Source organism: Leptopilina heterotoma, unplaced genomic scaffold, assembly GCF_015476425.1.
Source record: "Leptopilina heterotoma isolate Lh14 unplaced genomic scaffold, ASM1547642v1 Lhet_191, whole genome shotgun sequence".
NCBI classification, from domain to species: Eukaryota; Metazoa; Arthropoda; class Insecta; order Hymenoptera; family Figitidae; genus Leptopilina; species Leptopilina heterotoma.
This window is the reverse complement of record NW_025110910.1, coordinates 136,568-154,380: the sequence shown is the minus strand read 5'-3', so window position 1 is coordinate 154,380 and position 17,813 is coordinate 136,568. Positions and strand designations below refer to the sequence as shown.

The 17,813-nt window shown below is 27.0% G+C and overlaps 3 protein-coding genes across 3 annotated transcripts; 2 read left to right on the top strand and 1 right to left on the bottom strand.

The window, feature by feature from the left end:
• Window positions 1-5,024: 5,024 nt before the first annotated feature.
• On the bottom strand, window positions 5,025-7,471 carry LOC122500842 (ribonuclease H1). Its single transcript, XM_043609966.1, has 6 exons — window positions 7,293-7,471; window positions 6,492-6,626; window positions 6,250-6,364; window positions 5,893-6,023; window positions 5,475-5,739; window positions 5,025-5,291 (listed from the first exon to the last, which is right to left on the bottom strand). The coding sequence occupies exons 1-6, from the start codon at window positions 7,343-7,345 to the stop codon at window positions 5,205-5,207; spliced, it is 786 nt and encodes a 261-aa protein (XP_043465901.1). The 5' UTR covers window positions 7,346-7,471; the 3' UTR covers window positions 5,025-5,204.
• A 715-nt stretch (window positions 7,472-8,186) lies between these two features.
• Window positions 8,187-14,123, top strand: LOC122500837 (beta-catenin-like protein 1). The gene is made up of 9 exons (XM_043609960.1): window positions 8,187-8,344; window positions 9,409-9,791; window positions 10,011-10,342; window positions 10,512-10,735; window positions 12,339-12,521; window positions 12,752-12,899; window positions 13,115-13,281; window positions 13,422-13,605; window positions 13,846-14,123. Exons 1-9 carry the CDS (start codon window positions 8,315-8,317, stop codon window positions 13,932-13,934), a joined length of 1,740 nt encoding a protein of 579 aa, XP_043465895.1. The 5' UTR covers window positions 8,187-8,314; the 3' UTR covers window positions 13,935-14,123.
• Window positions 14,124-15,222: 1,099 nt separating this feature from the next.
• On the top strand, window positions 15,223-17,763 carry LOC122500835 (fibronectin-like). Its single transcript, XM_043609958.1, has 7 exons — window positions 15,223-15,546; window positions 15,633-15,902; window positions 15,992-16,276; window positions 16,348-16,479; window positions 16,818-16,970; window positions 17,106-17,369; window positions 17,569-17,763. The coding sequence occupies exons 1-7, from the start codon at window positions 15,483-15,485 to the stop codon at window positions 17,580-17,582; spliced, it is 1,182 nt and encodes a 393-aa protein (XP_043465893.1). The 5' UTR covers window positions 15,223-15,482; the 3' UTR covers window positions 17,583-17,763.
• Window positions 17,764-17,813: the final 50 nt, after the last annotated feature.

The window sequence follows — 17,813 nt, the reverse complement described above, 5'->3', positions numbered from 1 at the left end:
AAAAAAAAAAAAAAAAAAATCCATTATTTGAAATATTCTTATACTAACAAGTAATACATGTATTTTTCATCAACAATAATTACCTGATCGGATGCATAAGAAGACAGAATATAAATGCAACTAAAAGTTAAAAAAATAATTGAAAATTGTTTCATTTTCACTTTTATTTTAGAACAATGTTGAATATTTTACAGTGGAAAATAGATTCACGAAACTCGTCTTTATATACTAGTTTTATGTTCTTTTATAATGTAGCTATAACAACCGATATTGAAAACGTGTTCTTTTTATACTTTCGTACATTTTTTTTAAGTCCAACAGTTTCAAACAATAATGGGACTAAAAAATAAAACAGTAATTTTGCTATCAAAGGTAATGCAATTTCGTAGAATATAAGTCTTTACAAAATTTGAAATAAGAAAGAAAATAATTATGTGCTATGGAAAGTAGTAGATATCACAAATGATAAATTTTATTTTCTCAAAACGAAATTTTTTAAGAGTTTAAAATATTGAAAAATATTTTTAAATTTACAGCGAAGATGACGTGGAAATATTAAGAGAACCAATCACTTAGGTATGCAATATGCAACGTGTCGATCTCAAGGTAACGGAATTTTTTTTTTTTTTTTTTTTATTGCAATAATGTGATTGGTTCTCGAAAACTGTACAATATGGTCAAACTAACAAAAAAAAGAAACAGACGCAGAAATTCAACAGCGCGAAGATTTGACACAATAATATAAAAGTAATTCCCCAATGAACATAACAATCGAACAACTAAATCCAACGCTCAAAATAAAGATGATGTTCTGATAAACCTGCAAATTTGATGCATCGCTTTCTGAATTTAAAGTTTCAGCTTTCGTTGCTCCTTGAATGGTACTTTTTAGATATTTCTCCTGCCACCGATAAGGAATTCCAGTTTGTTGTAATCTCGAAAATATTATCTTGAATCTAGACTCGTACGGAAAGGCAGGTTCACATTTCAAAGAACTCATCAAAACCGAAATAGGTTCTTTCACCTTGTGCATTACACCACCACCAACTTCTTCCTCAATTTTTTTAATTTCCATTTCCGCTTGGGTAGATCTCATGAAACATGTTATGTTCCTATACTTTGCCAAATAGTAAATACATTCCTTGTCTGTGATGGCAACCATGGAGGCTCGTTTCACATAGTGGGCAACTTTCAAATTATCAAGTTCGAAAAGTTGTAGGACATTCTTATGAATTGTGGGTGTGAAATTCGATGAGTACAGATCATTCAGTGAATCGATTAGGTTACTCGATTCCTTCTCTAAATTAAGACTAGTGAAGGCTGTGAAAATTACGGATGATTGGAAAAAGCAAACGGTGAGCACGCAGATGAATAGTAGACGTTCTTTTAGTTGACGTGGTACTCTTGGAACACTCATTCCCAGCATCATTCTAAACATGTCAATCATTTGCCAATTCCGAAGTTCGAATTGCATCAGATTTGAAGAAAGCCACAAAATCGTAAGGAGGAACGTAATCGATATCAAGTAGGATACTTTGAATTCTATCGAAAGTCTGACATCATCTCCAGACAATGTTGGCGCAACTGCTGAATAGTAGATTTTTCCAAAAGACAAGTCGATGTACTTTATCAAATTCTTCAAACAGGGAACTATCAATCTACCCGTTTGTACAGCAACAAAATTAATTTCATTAAACATTAGGGCTCGAGTAAAACCTGTATTCTCTTCCTTTATACATGAATTAACATCCCAGATTGTCTTATTCGAAATTATTTCCAACACTTCAAAATTCATAGCGTCAGACAGAATTCCCACTAGTTGATAATCAGGTCCATCTAGTTTTCCAACATGTCCGGATTTGTTTCGACTAATTGTGAAATAGGGCGGATAGTGGAAATACCCGATTTTCAATTTGTACCCCTGGAGATTTATCAACTTATCCGGAAACAATTCCCTTTCGAAAGAAATTTTTCGTTTTGTAAACTCCCCCATGAACGGATTGTAAAAATGTTGTGTCACTGATTCTACATTTAGGTTTAGAATAAATTTTTCATTTTTACTCTTTTGGGGAATTAACTCCAAAACCGTGACGTCCAAGAAGTTTCTATTCCACAAACTTTTGAGAACTTTTCGATAGTTTTTGGCGACTGGTACTTTTTCGATTATTAACAGTTTTGGTCTTTGTTCCACTTGAACCAAATGGGTCAGAAAGTCCATAAGAGCTAAATCGTTCGCCTGGATGTTTATGGAGAAAGTTACAATTAAAGTTGATCGGGAATTTTTGAACCCTGACAATGTACTTAATTCTTGAGCTAAATTTACGTTCGCGATTTTTTTATCAATAATAACAGATGGAAATGCTGTTTTATGATCAATAGGAACAGATGGAAATTGTATTGGAAGATGATAAGAATTGTTAATTATCCACATTATCTGATTTAATGTTGGATCACTTTCGACTTTTTTGATTAGAAAAGAGGAAATGTCGATACTTGCCTGGATTATTTGAGTTGTGTACAGAAGAAAAGTGAGAAGAGCTACAAATTCCATTATTTCTGGAACTAAAAATTAACCATTAGCAAAAAGAAAAACTAACTTCGAAAAAGATTGACTATTGTTAATATTCACCTTACTTCTCAATACGTTCGTTTCAAAGGGAATATTTTTTTTAAAGGCAAAAAGTAATACCACTTTCGTTAAATCAATTTTCGAAGTGCTTTGCAAAGTTCCCCACCTTTGATCGAACTACGGATAGTTATCGATTTGTAAGTTCAAGGCTAGAAGATGGGAAAATTAGATGTAGAATAGAAGAATTCATTGAAAACGGTAAAGTAGAAGTTCGCCAATAAATGTCAAGATCGAGCACACAAATCCAAAACCAAGAATAAAGATCATCTGTCTAATTAGTGAACTTTCATCCGTTTCTGAAAGTACAGATTTTTCCAAATCGGTGTTAAAATATTTAGCGTACCACTTATTCGCTATTCCGGATTCTTGCAATCTGGTAAATATCTTGCGGAAAATTGCCACATACGGAAATCCAGGTTCAGCCACGAAGGAATTGGTAAGTTGTGCCAAATTTTCCTTCACCTTATGAATTACCGGACGACCATCAACCATCAAAGAATTCGCCAGCAGGGTCGCTTTGAATTCCCTCATGAAACATGTCACATTTTTGTACTTTCGCAAATACTCGATACATTCTTCATCAGTGCTGGCAACATTTGATGATTTTCGGATATATTTTAATCCGTCTACTTCGTCAAGTGTTTCGAAGATTAAAAACAAATTCGAGTGAACGATTGGCGTGAGATTCGATGAATACAATTCGTTCATTGTATCAATTACGGAAGCTTTTCTCCTCCCCAAGTTAATGCTGGTAAAGGATGAAAATATTTCGGACGAATAGAGACAACAGGTGATGAGTATGCTGGCAAAAAAGATCCTCTCTGCGGCCCTCTTCGGCTCATGCAGAACACCAATTCCCAGCATCATTCGAAACAAATTCATCATTTGCCAATTTTCCGTTTCGAAGTGCACGATTTTTGGGAAGATCCAAATTATCATTAGTAAAGATACTATTGATAATAGGAACGATACTTTAAATTCTACCGAAAGTAGAGTAGTTTCTACGGATGTAATTGGCGTTACTGCTGAATAGTAGAAGGTTCCCAAATTATTTTCCAAATGTTTGACAAATTTATCATAACAGGGATTGATCAACCTGCCGGTTTGAACGCCAATCAATTGAATCTCATTGTACATTAAAGCACGACTAAGTCCGGTGTTCTTTTCCTTTTCACATCTATCAATATCCCAACCGGTCTTGTTAGAAACAACTTCCGAGATTCTAAAATTCATCACTTCGGAAAAAATCTTCAGTAGCTGATAATCGAATCCTTCTAAACGTAAAACATCTGATTTGTTTCGTACAATTGAGACATAGGGTGGAAAGTGGAAGTATCCCACCTTTATTTGATGACCATGGAGATTTTTCAATTTATCAGGAAACAAATCCATCTTTACTGAAAGTCTCTTTTTTGTAAATTTTCGTGTAAAGGGATTAAAGTAGCGTTGAATAACAGACTCACTTTTACCTCGTTCTTGAATCAAAGATGTCACATCCAAAAAGTTTCTGCTCCACATCACTTTGAGAAATTTTCGATGATAACTTTTGCTTGCATTTCCTGTTGTGATCATCAAAACTTTTGGTCTTTGTTCAATTCCAATTAGTTGTGTCAAGAAATTTTCCAGAACCGAATTGTTTAATCCAAGTTTCACTGATGGTAGACTTATTGCAATTAATGTTGACTGAGGATTGTTGTATCTACTCAATTCTCGAGCTAATTTTTCCGTAGCTTTTTGGTACCCAATTGCAATAGTTGGCAATTTTGTTGTAATTATTGGCAAATCGGAACAATCACTACTGTTGAATAACAAAATAATTTGCCTGAACTTTGAATCAGTAAATTTATCAATAACGAATGGAAATTCGGGAATCTCAAAGCAAGACGAAAACCAATTTGTTCCGTAAAGAAAAAAAAGGGATACAAGAACTATCGGAGCCATTCTCATCCTAAATGGGTTTTCTTTTAAAATAGTAATAAAATCCTGATGTCAGTTTTAGGCTTTTGTAGAAAATTCGATTCAAACGTTTTTACCACAAATAATGTTGTCAAGAATAGAAGGAAAACTAATGTTACTAAATTTTTGTTGTAAATGTAATGATATAGGTCAAAGATTAGGACAAATTTTTAAATATCAATAACAAGATCTCCAATAGTTTACAAAATCTATTTGCAAATATTGTAAAAACATTGCAACAACTGTTGCAAAATGTTGTTTTGTTTCTACAAACAATAGAAATTAATCTATTATTGGTTTTTTATAAAATGAACAGATAATTTGGAAAAGAAAAATTATTACTCTTCTAAAATGGATATAAATATATAATTCACTCGAGAGACAGAATTTTAACAAAATTAATTATTATTACTGGGAGTTGATTAAAAATAATTAGAAGTTTTAGAAAAAATAATTTATTCCATCTTAAAGACTTATAACAGAAATAGTAGAAAACGCTGTACAAAAATATTCTAAACCTACAAGAAAGAAAACGATAATAAAACATTGTATTTAAAATACACGTATAGAAAATCTTACAACAAAAGAAGAAGAAAAATTAAATATTAAAAGTCGTTTCTCAATCATCTTTACTCTCAGCCCCTTGTCTCGCTAATTTATCCGCCATTTCGTTTCCGTGAATTCCTCTATGACCACGAACATGATTCTGAAAATAAAATATAACTTAAAAATTAGTCTTCGTATTATAAAGTGGTAAGTAAAAAATTTTTTCTCTTAATTTGGAAAAAAATCTTTTTTTAAAAGAAGAGAATTTTCCTCTTCTTTAAAAAATGAGAATTTTTTTTCCAAATTAAAATAAAAATCGCTACAGAGCGAAACAGTGAAATACCCAAGAAACTTGAAGCGGCGCAGTTGCAGATTCCATTTCTAAAAGTTCTTCCTTATTAATCACTGGACGTCCATCAGAAGTCTTCCAACCTCTGGCCTTCCAATTTTTCATCCATTTTGTTTTACAATTAATGAGAAATTGTGAGTCTGTGTTGATTTTCAATTTTTTAATTCCAGCTTTCTGTGCTTGTCTTGCTGCGATTGTTACCGCTTGAATTTCTGCCATATTATTTGTCTGGCGGCCGACAACAGCTCGCGAAACATTTCTTTGAAATAATTTTTAATTAATTAATTAAAAATTAATTATAATCAATTTTTAATTAATTGATTAAAATTAATTTTTTAACTCTATAGCGCAAAAAGGAGAGAAACAAAATACTATTATTTTAAATTAGAATTTAAAAATTTAAATTTCTTACAACGGATGATCGTCAGAGAACCAGACACCGATTCCTGCTCTTGCTTTTCTTTTCCCATTTTGAGAACACGCCCCATCGGTATAAACATTCACGAAGCCATTTTCATCTTCTTCTAAACCATGAGTTCCAATCTATTTTAATAATCGAAATAAACTTTTTTAGTTTTTACATTTAATTAACTGTAATTCAATTCATTATTAACTTTATAAGTTTATCGATTAAATTTTTACTTATTTAGATTTTGAATGTATTTAATTAAAGAATTTGAGTTTTTTTTAATTTAAAAATTTTTTTAATTCTCTTTTTTCCTTTGTAATTATTAAGTTAAAATTTATTTTAAAAAAATATAATTTTTACCTTTGAAGAAGTTTCAAAATTACTTGCTTCATATTTCGCACGCTTTTCTTCCCGATTGTCAAATAAATTCGGTTCAAACGGTCGTTTTACACTTGTGCTCGGGAAATTGCTTTTGCTATAAAAAAGAAGTAAATATTAATAAGATTTTAAATATAAAAAAGTAAATAAAATGAGAGGAAAAAGGAGAGAAAATTTTTTTTAAAAAAATATTATTTTCCAAAAAGGAAAATAGTCTGTCTTACGAATATGAATTTGTGTTGGATGATTTTCTTGAAGTATTTCCAAATGTGCTGACAAAATCTTCAGCTTCTTGTTTTGTATTGAACTTTTTGTATTTCGGTCCTGAAAATTGATGCACTTGTGCTTTACATTCATCCCTGTGGAAAATATTTGAAAAGAAATTAACATTATTATTATTATTGTTATTATTATTAACATTGTTATCATTATTATTATTATATTTTAATTATTTCATTTTATTTATTTATTTTATTTATTATTTATTTATTATTATACATTTATATTATTATTGTAAAAATTAATTTAAAAGTCTATTAATAAAAACAAAATAATAGCATTTTTCATAAGGGCCAAATTCGATCATCTTAGCAGAACGATTTTCGACCTTATGAAAAATGTTATTTACTAGGTCTTTACTTTGGAGAAACACTATAATTTTAAAAAATATTACAAGTTTTAAAAATGAATTGTTCCACATTCTTCACTTGTTTTTAAATAAAAATTTTGATTTAGAAAACATTGCAAGTAATAAATAATAACATAACATAACCTATCAAGTCTTTCGAAATATTAAAAATGATTATAATTAAAAATAAATAGAATAATAATTAAAATTTTCGACTTAAAAAAGAAAATTGTTTATTTTATAATGACTCCTCGTATAATTGATATTAGTATGATATAAATTTAATATTTACTGTTAACTTCAAACTTCAATTTTAACTTTAAAATTATAACCTATAAAAAAAGTATATCAAGACTGATATGGAAAATGTATTTTTAGAATAGTATTTACTTCTTACCAAGTACTATAAATACCAGGACTTCGTCCTTTCGCCACGGCATAATAAGGCATATTTGCTTTAACTGTTAATTGTTAAGTTAACTATTTAATATGGAAACAATCACAAAAAAGAAATGAGTGAAAATTTCTTTGTTTACAACAGTGCTTTCAAAAACTGACAAATGTGATTCTCTCTGAATTTTTGCAGATGCTTGGTTCATAACCATTTAAGCGTCGCATATGACGCAATTCAAGATGGACGCAAACTGACGGACAGGTGCCAACTTTCCACTAAAGTATCATTATACTTTGTTTTAGTAAAAATTGAATTTTAATTATTCGAATTTTTTATTTGTAAAAGAATTGATCTTTCATAGAATTCTTAAAACACCGAATTATCATTTTTGACCGAAATTCAAAATGGCCGAATAGACAACTGACAAAATATTTTAGCACGAATTTTGAAATTGACCAATAAAAAATTATCGAGAAAAAGTGTGATTGGTCAATTTGAAAATCTACGTGGAATTATTTTTAACGGTTTTGATGGTTCGTCGGCCATTTGCAGAAATTCGGTCAAATATGATTATTCAGTATTTTAAGACTTAAAAATTTTATAAAATAATCATTTTTGGAAATAAAAATTCGGACAAATGAAGAATTTGTTTCAATGAATATTCTGACGAATATAAATTTAATTAAATAATTAAAAAATTAAAAAAAAAATTAATTAAAAAATTCAATCAAATAAAATTAAAATAAATTCGTCTTTAAAAATATTTATGGTTGGTCTAATTATAGCAACCAGTTTGCGTCCATCTTGAATCGTTTCCCCTTCTAAGCCTGCATCTCTCGATTCTCGAACATGCGCGTGATTTTAAGGTCGTCGTGCATTGGAAACATGTTTACAAAATTTTTGACAGTTCCTCTACGACGGTGCTGCCTTAAAGTTTATTAAAGCATTGTTTCCATTCGAGGGGTGAATTAAACATAATTTTACAATAAATAACCACAAAAATTGCCTTTTATTAAAATAAAATAATGGACATCGGAGAATTATTATCCTACAAGGTGAAATTTATTATTCTCTATCAAATTATTACAATACTTATTGCTTTTTGAAAACAATTTACAACTCAGTCACCTAACCTCAAACTTTGTAAATTGAACACAAAAATTGAAATTTTAAATAAATTTGACAAAATTATTAATAATTGACAGAATTGTACTTTCTATTAGTTAAATAATCTTTAACGTGTCCGAGATCCTTTATAAATTAAGGCAAATTAAACGAAAACATTCGGACAATGAATTAAAATATTTATTTACTCCAACGTTTCGAAATCTAAATGATTTCCTCTTCAGGGAGTCTATCAAAAAAAATATACAAAATTAAAATAATAATAAAAATTATATACATAATTAAGATAATAATAAAAATCATTTAAAAATAAATAAATGAAATAAAAATTAATGGATAATTATCTTACCAAAAAAAAATAATTAAAATATACGAAGACTTAAATTTTTATGCCCTGACGATGGAGTAGAGTCTGGAGTCAGAAAATTATAAAAAAAAAACTTAATATTCATAAAATAACTTTAAAAATAATTTAAAAAAATTTTTTAATTTTAAAAATGTGAAAAATAATCATTAATAAAATTAGTAACAAGTTAACAACAATTTTCTACTTTCTATATTATTTAAAATAGAAAATTGATAAAATATTTAGTATAGATATTTTTCTTATATTTTATACGAATTCAAATTCAAAAGAATTTTTTTATACTATTTTATTTGAAAAAAAAGGTTGAAAGTTATTTTTAAAAAAATTATTTCGGGGTTAGATAGGAAAAAATATTTATTTTCAAAAATTAAAATTATAACGTCTTAGGATCAAGGCTGCAGAAAAGACCTTTTTTTAAGAAATAGATCTTCGGCCGGTAGCAATGTTTTTATCTTTTCAACCAGAAGGGTTTATTTATTTATTTTAATATTTTTCAATTAGAAAAGTTAATAATTTATTCGTCTAGAACAGTTTATTTATTTATTTGTTTCTATTTTTTAAAAACAAAAATCAAAAATTAATAAAAATACCTAAAATTTAAATTTTTAAAAGAAAATTTATTTTTAGCCTCCGAACACTCCAAAACGAGGATTGGGAGGAGATATTCAAGATGATGAGGAAGATGAATGGGAGAGTTCAAGAAGAAGAAAGAAGGTCATCAGAACTCCGTATCATCCTCGTCAAAGGCAAATTGACGTTGAAAGTACTCCAGTTCGCAATATTGAACCTCCAACTCCAATTAGATCGGATCTTCCATCCTCGGTTCACGACGTAGTCGAAACACAACTCACGGAGGAGGAGAAGGAAGATATTCTCAAATATGTTGAAACAGAAGCTGCCGAAACGGAACTTCTCGATGAAGTTTCCCTCAAGCGAATGATTCTCCTCTTTGAAAAGCGAGCACTCAGAAATCAGGAAATGCGAGTCAAATTTCCCGATCAACCAGAAAAGTATATTTCATATTTTTCTTACTTTCAAAAAAATCATTCTTGTGTCCCATTTTTTTTATTAGATTTTTAAATAAAAGAATAGCTCTAATTTATTTATTAGATTTTTTTCAAACAAGAAAAAATGGATTCAATTCTTTTATTCGATTTGTTTTTTCTAATAAAAAAATAGGACAAGAAGTAATAAAAATTTAATTCTTGTAAAATTTCCCTACTTTCTAGATTCATGGAATCGGAGATCGAATTACATGAGACAATACAGGAACTTCGACAAGTATCAACTTGTCCAGATTTATATCCAACAATGGTGGAATTAAACGTTGTTCCTTCACTACTGGAACTTTTGGCACACGAAAATACTGATGTTGCGGTTGGTATTGTCACTTTATTGCAAGATTTGACGGATATGGAAAATTTTGACGAGACTATCGACAGTGTTGAATCGCTGATAAATGCACTTGTCGATCAACAAGTTTTTGCACTTCTTGTACAGAATATTGAGAGGCTGGACGAAACTGTCAAGGAAGAAAGCGATGGTGTACACAATACATTGGGTAATAAGTTTCTCCTCTTTCTCTAAGGGGTAAAACTACCATTTTTAAAAATTTTTTTTAAAAATTAAAAAAAATTTTTTTAAAAAATTTTTAAAAATTAAATTATCCTAAAATTAATAAAAAATTAATTTTTAAAAATTAAATAAGTAAATTTTTGTATTTTTTGCAGCAATTTTTGAAAATATATTGGAATTTAATCCTGAACTTAGAGCGGAAGCGGGAAAACAGGGATTAATGCAGTGGCTGTTGAAAAGAATAAAAGCAAAAATGCCCTACGATGCGAATAAACTTTACGCTAGTGAATTAATTTCAATTCTCCTTCAAGATTCGACTGAAAATGCTACACTTTTGGGTGATTTGGACGGTGTTGATGTTTTACTTCAACAACTTGCGGTATCAATTTTTTTTTACCCAGGCTTTGCATTCATCTACTAAAAACTAATATTTACTACTTTTTTACAATTAACTACTATTTGGATCCTTTCTCTTAGATTTGTGACACAAAAGGATACTTTTTTCTTTCCTTTTTGCGAATTTCTGCTACTTTATAAATTCGCAAATAGTTAAAATAAAAAAATTTATTCTTAAAAATAAAAGAAAATAAATAAATTCTCATAAAATTCTTAGAAACAATTAAAACACATTGAAATAAAATTCTTTAAAAAAATTTCGAATAAATTTTAATAATATACGTAAAAAAATTTAATTATTTTCATAAATAATGAAATTTTGTGAAAGAAATTAATTATTTAAAAAAATTTCTATAAAATTCTCCGAAAGAAATCAATTACTTTTAAAATAATTATTATTTTAAAAATTTTTTAATGAAAAATTCAATTATTTAAACAAATTTTGAACGAAATTCTTTGCAAGAATTAAATTATTTTCATAAATAATAACAATTCTCTAAGGATGTTAATTATTTTTGAAAATATAAAAATTCTACGCAAAAATTTAATTACTTTCATAAATAATAAAAATTTTTCTAAAAAAAATTAATAATTTAAAAAAATTTCTATAAAATTCTCTCAAAGAAATCAATTATTTTTTAAATAATTATTATTTTCAATATTATTAATGAAATATTGAATTTAAAAAAAAATGTTAAACAAAATTCTTTACAAGAATTCAATTATTTTCACAAATATAATTTTTCTCAAGATGTCATTTATTAAATAAAAAATAAATAAATTTTTTAAAATTTAAAAATTCTTCAAAAAAATTCAATTATTTGAATAATTGAATAAAATAAATAATAAAATTTATCAGAGAAATTAAATTATTTTAAATACAATTTTAATTACATTATTTGAATTAATTCAATTATTCTTTTAAATTTTAATAAAATGCTTTAAAAAAATTTAATTATTTGCCAAAATTTCAAGAAAATTCTTCGCAAAAATTAAATTATTTTCACAGAGTATTAAAATTTTTCCCGTGAATTCAATTATTTTCATAGGTAAATAATAAAATTATTTACAAGAATTTCAATTATTTTTAAATATAGCTACAATTTAAAAAAAAATCTTTGAAAAATGTTAGGAAGGTTAAAATTCTTTGAAAGAATTGAATTATTTTCAAAAAGTTTTCATAAAATTTGTTATAAGAGTTGAATTTTAAAAAATATAATCAATTATTTATTCATCTACTTAAATAATTGAATTATCGTCGAAATTTTTTAACAAGAATTGATTTAAAAATGAATTTCAGTTAAAATTTTAGATTCTGAAAAAGAAATTTTTGTTAATATTTTAGCTCTATTTTTATATAAAAAAATACTTGAATTTTTACAAACAAGTAATTGCAGATTTTTTAAATAATTGATATTTTCTAAAATTCTATAGAAAATAATTGAATTTTTTAAACATATTTGATTTAAATAATAAATTTATATTTCTATATCTTTGTGTTTATATAGTAATTTATAAAAATTCTTTTAGTAAAACCATTTTTGGTTGTTTGCATTTAAAATAATTTAAAAAAATTTTTGTTTTAGTATTACAAGCGTCACGATCCACAAAGTGCGGACGAACAGGAAATGATGGAAAATCTTTTTAACGTTTTATGCTCGAGTTTGTTATTAACCGTAAACAAAGACAGATTCCTCAGGGGTGAAGGTCTTCAACTCATGAATTTGATGCTCCGCGAGAAGAAAATGTCAAGAAATGGTTCATTAAAGGTATTTTAAATTGAATTAATAAATTTTCTTCAGTTTAATTACTGGAAAAAAAATTTTTATTTCAGAAAATTAATGCTTTACTTTCAATGTCTCTAATTTAGAAAATTATTAAGTAATAAAATTTATTAAATATAGTAAAATTTATTAAATAATTTAGAAAATTATTAATTAATAAAACTTAATAAATAATTTAGAAAATTATTAAATATATTATTAATATATCTTTATAGGTTCTCAGTTATGCAATGAATGGTCCAGATGGTAAGGACAATTGCAATAAATTTGTCGACATTCTGGGCCTGAGGACAATATTTCCCCTCTTTATGAAAACACCAACGAAAAATAGAAAAAAATTATTGTCCGTTGAACAACACGAAGGTGTGTTTTATTATTTTATTTTTACACTTTTATTAAATTATTTTTAAAAAAATATTATAAACTTATTATTAAATTATTAAAAAAGAATATTAAACTTATTATAAAAATTAGTAATTACAAAAGAATATTACTTATTGAAAATTAAAAACTGTTTCAAATAAAAATTAAACTTGTCATCAATTATTGTTTATTAAATAGTAATTTTTATTCTTTAGAATATGTTGTTTGGATTATTGCCAGTATGTTGAAAAATTGTAAAGGCACGCAGAGACAGCGGTTACTCAGTAAATTTACTGAAAATGATTTTGAAAAAGTGGACCGACTCATGGAACTTCATTTTAAGTATTTAGAAAGAGTGGAGGAAATTGAAAAGCAGACGCAGGTTTGTAGTTTTTTAAAAATTATAATTATAATAATAAAATAAAAATAATAATCAATGCTCTAAATAAATAATAATTGTAAGATAAAATAAATGAAAATGAGTATTTTAAAATTTTTTATTTAAAAATAAATGAATTACAGGACGAGACTGACGAGGATGAATCTTATTTAAAAAGACTCGATGGCGGTTTATTTATTCTACAAGGTGTAGATTATATTCTTCTAGAAGCATGTGCCGGTTGTCCTCCGGCGGTTAAACAAAGAGTTACAAGAATTTTATCACAGAGACGAGCGTCTCTGAAAACAATCAGACACATAATGCGAGGTAATTTTTATTATCCATTATTATAAAATTTAAAAAAAGTTTAGTACCTAGTTATTTAAAAAAAATTTTTTAAATTTATAATTTAAAAACTTTAAATATTTTAAAGTTTAGTAATTATTTTTTTTAACGAATTACATTTTATAATTTTCCTTTTTTTATGTTTTATTTCAATAAATAATTTTTTGGCAGAAACTTTTATTAAAAGTTTTTTTTTTAAATTTTAACATTTTTTTTTTGCAGAATATGCAGGCAATTTGGGAGATGCCGCAGAACCAGAGTACAAAGAAGCTGAACAGCAACATATTCTTCAGTTAATTGACAAATTTTAAATAAGTTTTCTTTTTTTTTGTAAAATGATTTTTTTTAAGGATCATTATATAGTAATTTTATACTGTCAAGGTATTTATATTTTTGAGTCAACTTCTAAAAATATAGGAAAAGTGAAAAAAATACAAATTTATGATTTGAAGAGATGACTATTAAATTTATGATAATAAAACATTTTTAACTTTCTTCTATTTTTAAAATCATATTATATTTCCCTTTTCTTTGAGCAAAAAATTTTTTGCCAGTTTTCAAAAAATGTTAACTGTTTATTGGTTTAATAAACTAAATGTTTTTTAAATGTTCTCTTAGAATTCTTTTAGAATTTTTGCCTAGTCAACTATTCTATATTAATTATTGAATGGATTTTTTATTTACTTTATAAAATTGTACATTTCGTACATTAATCTGCAGTAATAAAGAATTTCTATATCACTAAAGGTTATTATTTACTTTTAAAGAAAATATTACACCTTTACATTATTTATGATTTTAAAGAGAAATTTTCAAAAAATTATTTAAATTCTTAAATAATGTAAAAGATTAAAAAATTTTACTGCTTTAAAACTGAAGCAAAAAATACAATTTTATTCGAAAGAAGGAGAAATTTATGGCTAGTTTTTACTATTACGTAAACTTTAAAAAAAAAATAAATGCATACCTATAAAAATCGACTCTAAAATTTTCACGATATTATTTCATGCTTTACTAGAAATTTAATTTATGGTCTATATAAACACAATATGAATATATTTTTGCATTATTTAAATTAAAAGTTACATGCATATAATTTCGTCTTTCATTAATATTAAAATGAAGTTTTTACAAAGCCTTTTTCATGTATGAAACCAAACAGTTTTCGAGATATTTTAATAATGAAACCTTTCATTTAAAACTAAAAAATTCTTTGATTTTCTCAAAAAGTACTTTTTAATAATGTTGAAAAAAATGTAATTAATTAATTAAATTAATTATTATTAAATTAATAATTAAATAATGTAATTCTAAAGCTTATACTAATAAAACCCAAGAAACAAACGAAATTAAATCATTTGCATAAAATCCCGTCCAAGACATTCTCTATTCCAGAAAATAGAAAAAAAACATCGGGAAATTCTGCTTTTTACATTTTTAATACAAAAAAAAAAATGGTTTTAACTATCTAGGACCAAGTTATAGTTTTAGGTCAAATCACTAGCTGCCATTACTCATTCTTATCACGGTGTTCAATATCTCTTTGATGGACGAAATGAAAATAAAATTTATTTAAAAAAATTCTTTTCCTCAGATGCTTAATTCTAAAACGTATCTTATGTACTTGCGTAATAATTCCATTATTAAATTGTAATCTAAGTTAAACGCAAAGAATGACATAAAATTTATAAAAAAAAGTACTCATAAAAAATCTACTGCAATACTTTCATGATATTATTTTGTCCGTTGAATAGATAATTCTTAGTTGTAGCCAGAATTTATTTAAACACTATAGTTCTCTATCAACAGAATTAAATATTACTTGTAAATAATATCGTCTAATTGTGTTTAATATTAGAATGAAGTTTACACTCTTTATTGTTCTTGCTGAAATATTTGTGTGCATATCAGTGAGTGCCATTGGTAAGTTATTATTATTTTTATTATTACTTTCCTATAAATTTCAATATGAGCAATTATTTGCTCTTCTTCTATTTCTATCATTATAGATCAACTTAGAGTGTTGAACGTCACATCTACAACATGCACTTTATACTGGAAACAACCTCTAAATGATTCTACTAAATTAATGAACATTATAAGAACATTAGAGTACAATTATATTTTCTATCCATATTCTAATTGTCTCGAAGCACAATACACTTGCGAGTGGTTGCAACCTGCAACTGTATATAACATTTCAGTAGATATTTATTTCCGAAATGGTACAGAGGCAGCAAATCCAATCTCAACCGAGTGCACCACTAAGCCTATGACAGGTGGGGTACTGTTTTTAAAAAATATAAATGTGTTTAAACTTTCTTTTTGAAATTTCGAAAAAGGGAAAATATCAGTTTTTAATTCACAGATATCTACATACCACCTGTTCTCAAACTAGAAGTGTTAGAAGTTACGACTACGACATGCAAAATCTCTTGGATAAAACCTACAAGGCTTGAACAATTCACAAAATACGTTATAACTGTCCTTGACAATGATTCTAATTATACTAGTTATCGGTACTTTTCTTCCCTCTCTAAACTTCAATATACGATCGAGGACCTCAAACCTGGTACTAATTATGACATCTCAGTGTACATTGACTACAAAGACAATGAAGTCACAACTTCATGCATCACTAAACCTCAATTAGGTGTCTAAATATTTACCTACTTAACCAATTCATTAATTATGAAAACTAAATGATTTTTCCCGTACCTATAGGTGAACTCAAAGTGCTAGAATCCACGAATACATTGTGCAAAATTATTTGGAAGAAACCTATAAATAATGATGAAACTTTAAAATATGTTGTCAGCGCAGTTGACTCTAATTCTCTTCAACAGAAAAATAAGCGTAAGTAAAACCTCTCTCTGGGGTATAATCCCTTCAACTGCAAGCGTTTAGGTTGCGCTTCAACTTATATAGCCAGACAGCACGGACTGGAGGGGGGACGCGTGCGCTGTACTCACGCGTCGTCAGGGCCGTAACTAATATTTCGCGGACCTGGAGTTTAATATTTAAACTATTAACTCGTGTTAAATTTAACTATATCATTACAAATTTTTATAGCAAATAATGGTAAAAGGTTGAAGGCCCACTATCTTCTTATCCCTTAAAATATCCTGCAATATTCCTTAAGTAAAATAAATTTCTTTCACTAAAAGTGTACTTACGTATCTGTTTTGTTGTAGAATGGGAATATTATGAAAACATATATGTATTTCAACCCGAAATACTTGTAACCTTGCCTAATTTACAACCTGGATCTAACTACAGCATTTCAGTGTTTAATGACAAAACAAACACCACAATTTCAACGGAATGCATTACAAAGGCAGAATTAGGTATGATATTTAATTAAAACAGATTTTGAAATTTTTTTGATTATGTGAGATCATCGATAATTTAAGACAACAAATTTTTCTAGTTTGACAATTTTATCATTACTGTTTTAATTTACTGCTTCTGTATGTATATAGGTCAACTTACAGTGTTAGATTCCACTGATACAACATGTAGGATTTTATGGAAAAAACCCACAGATAGCTACGATTTATTAAAATACGATGTAACTGTATTTTATTCAAGGGAATTTAACAAAACTTATGAATATTATTCCTGCTCTGCCGAAGTACATTATACTTTGAATTTGCTACAATCTGCAACTAAATTTAACATTTCAGTGTATATTTGGCACACAAATACTCTAATCTCAACGGAATGTATCACAAAAGTTAATTCATGTATGAAATTCATTTTGAGACGTGTCATTAATGAAATAATTTTATTTCTTTCTTTCACGAAATCCGGTCATTTTTTAATATAAAGTACAATAAGAAAACCGTTTGACAGAAAAATGAAATTATTTATTATAAGACACGTTTTTTTAAATTCTTACCCAGGTAGATAGGTTATATTCATACAAACAATTTTACTTTGCAGGTTTGGTATATTAGTATACAAAAATCTACGACATTAATATAACTTGCCACTTTGCTATCAATGCATCAAGATAAATGGAAGTTTTTACACGGAGAGAAAGTTTATATTAAATTTTGTAAAAGAATTTCCCAATTTGGGGAAAAAGTGCCACAAACCGAAATTTTGACATTGAAAATACTAAATAGTGAAAGAAATAATATGAAATTTAGTAAAGTTATATATCAAATATAAGAATTTTAGTTTAA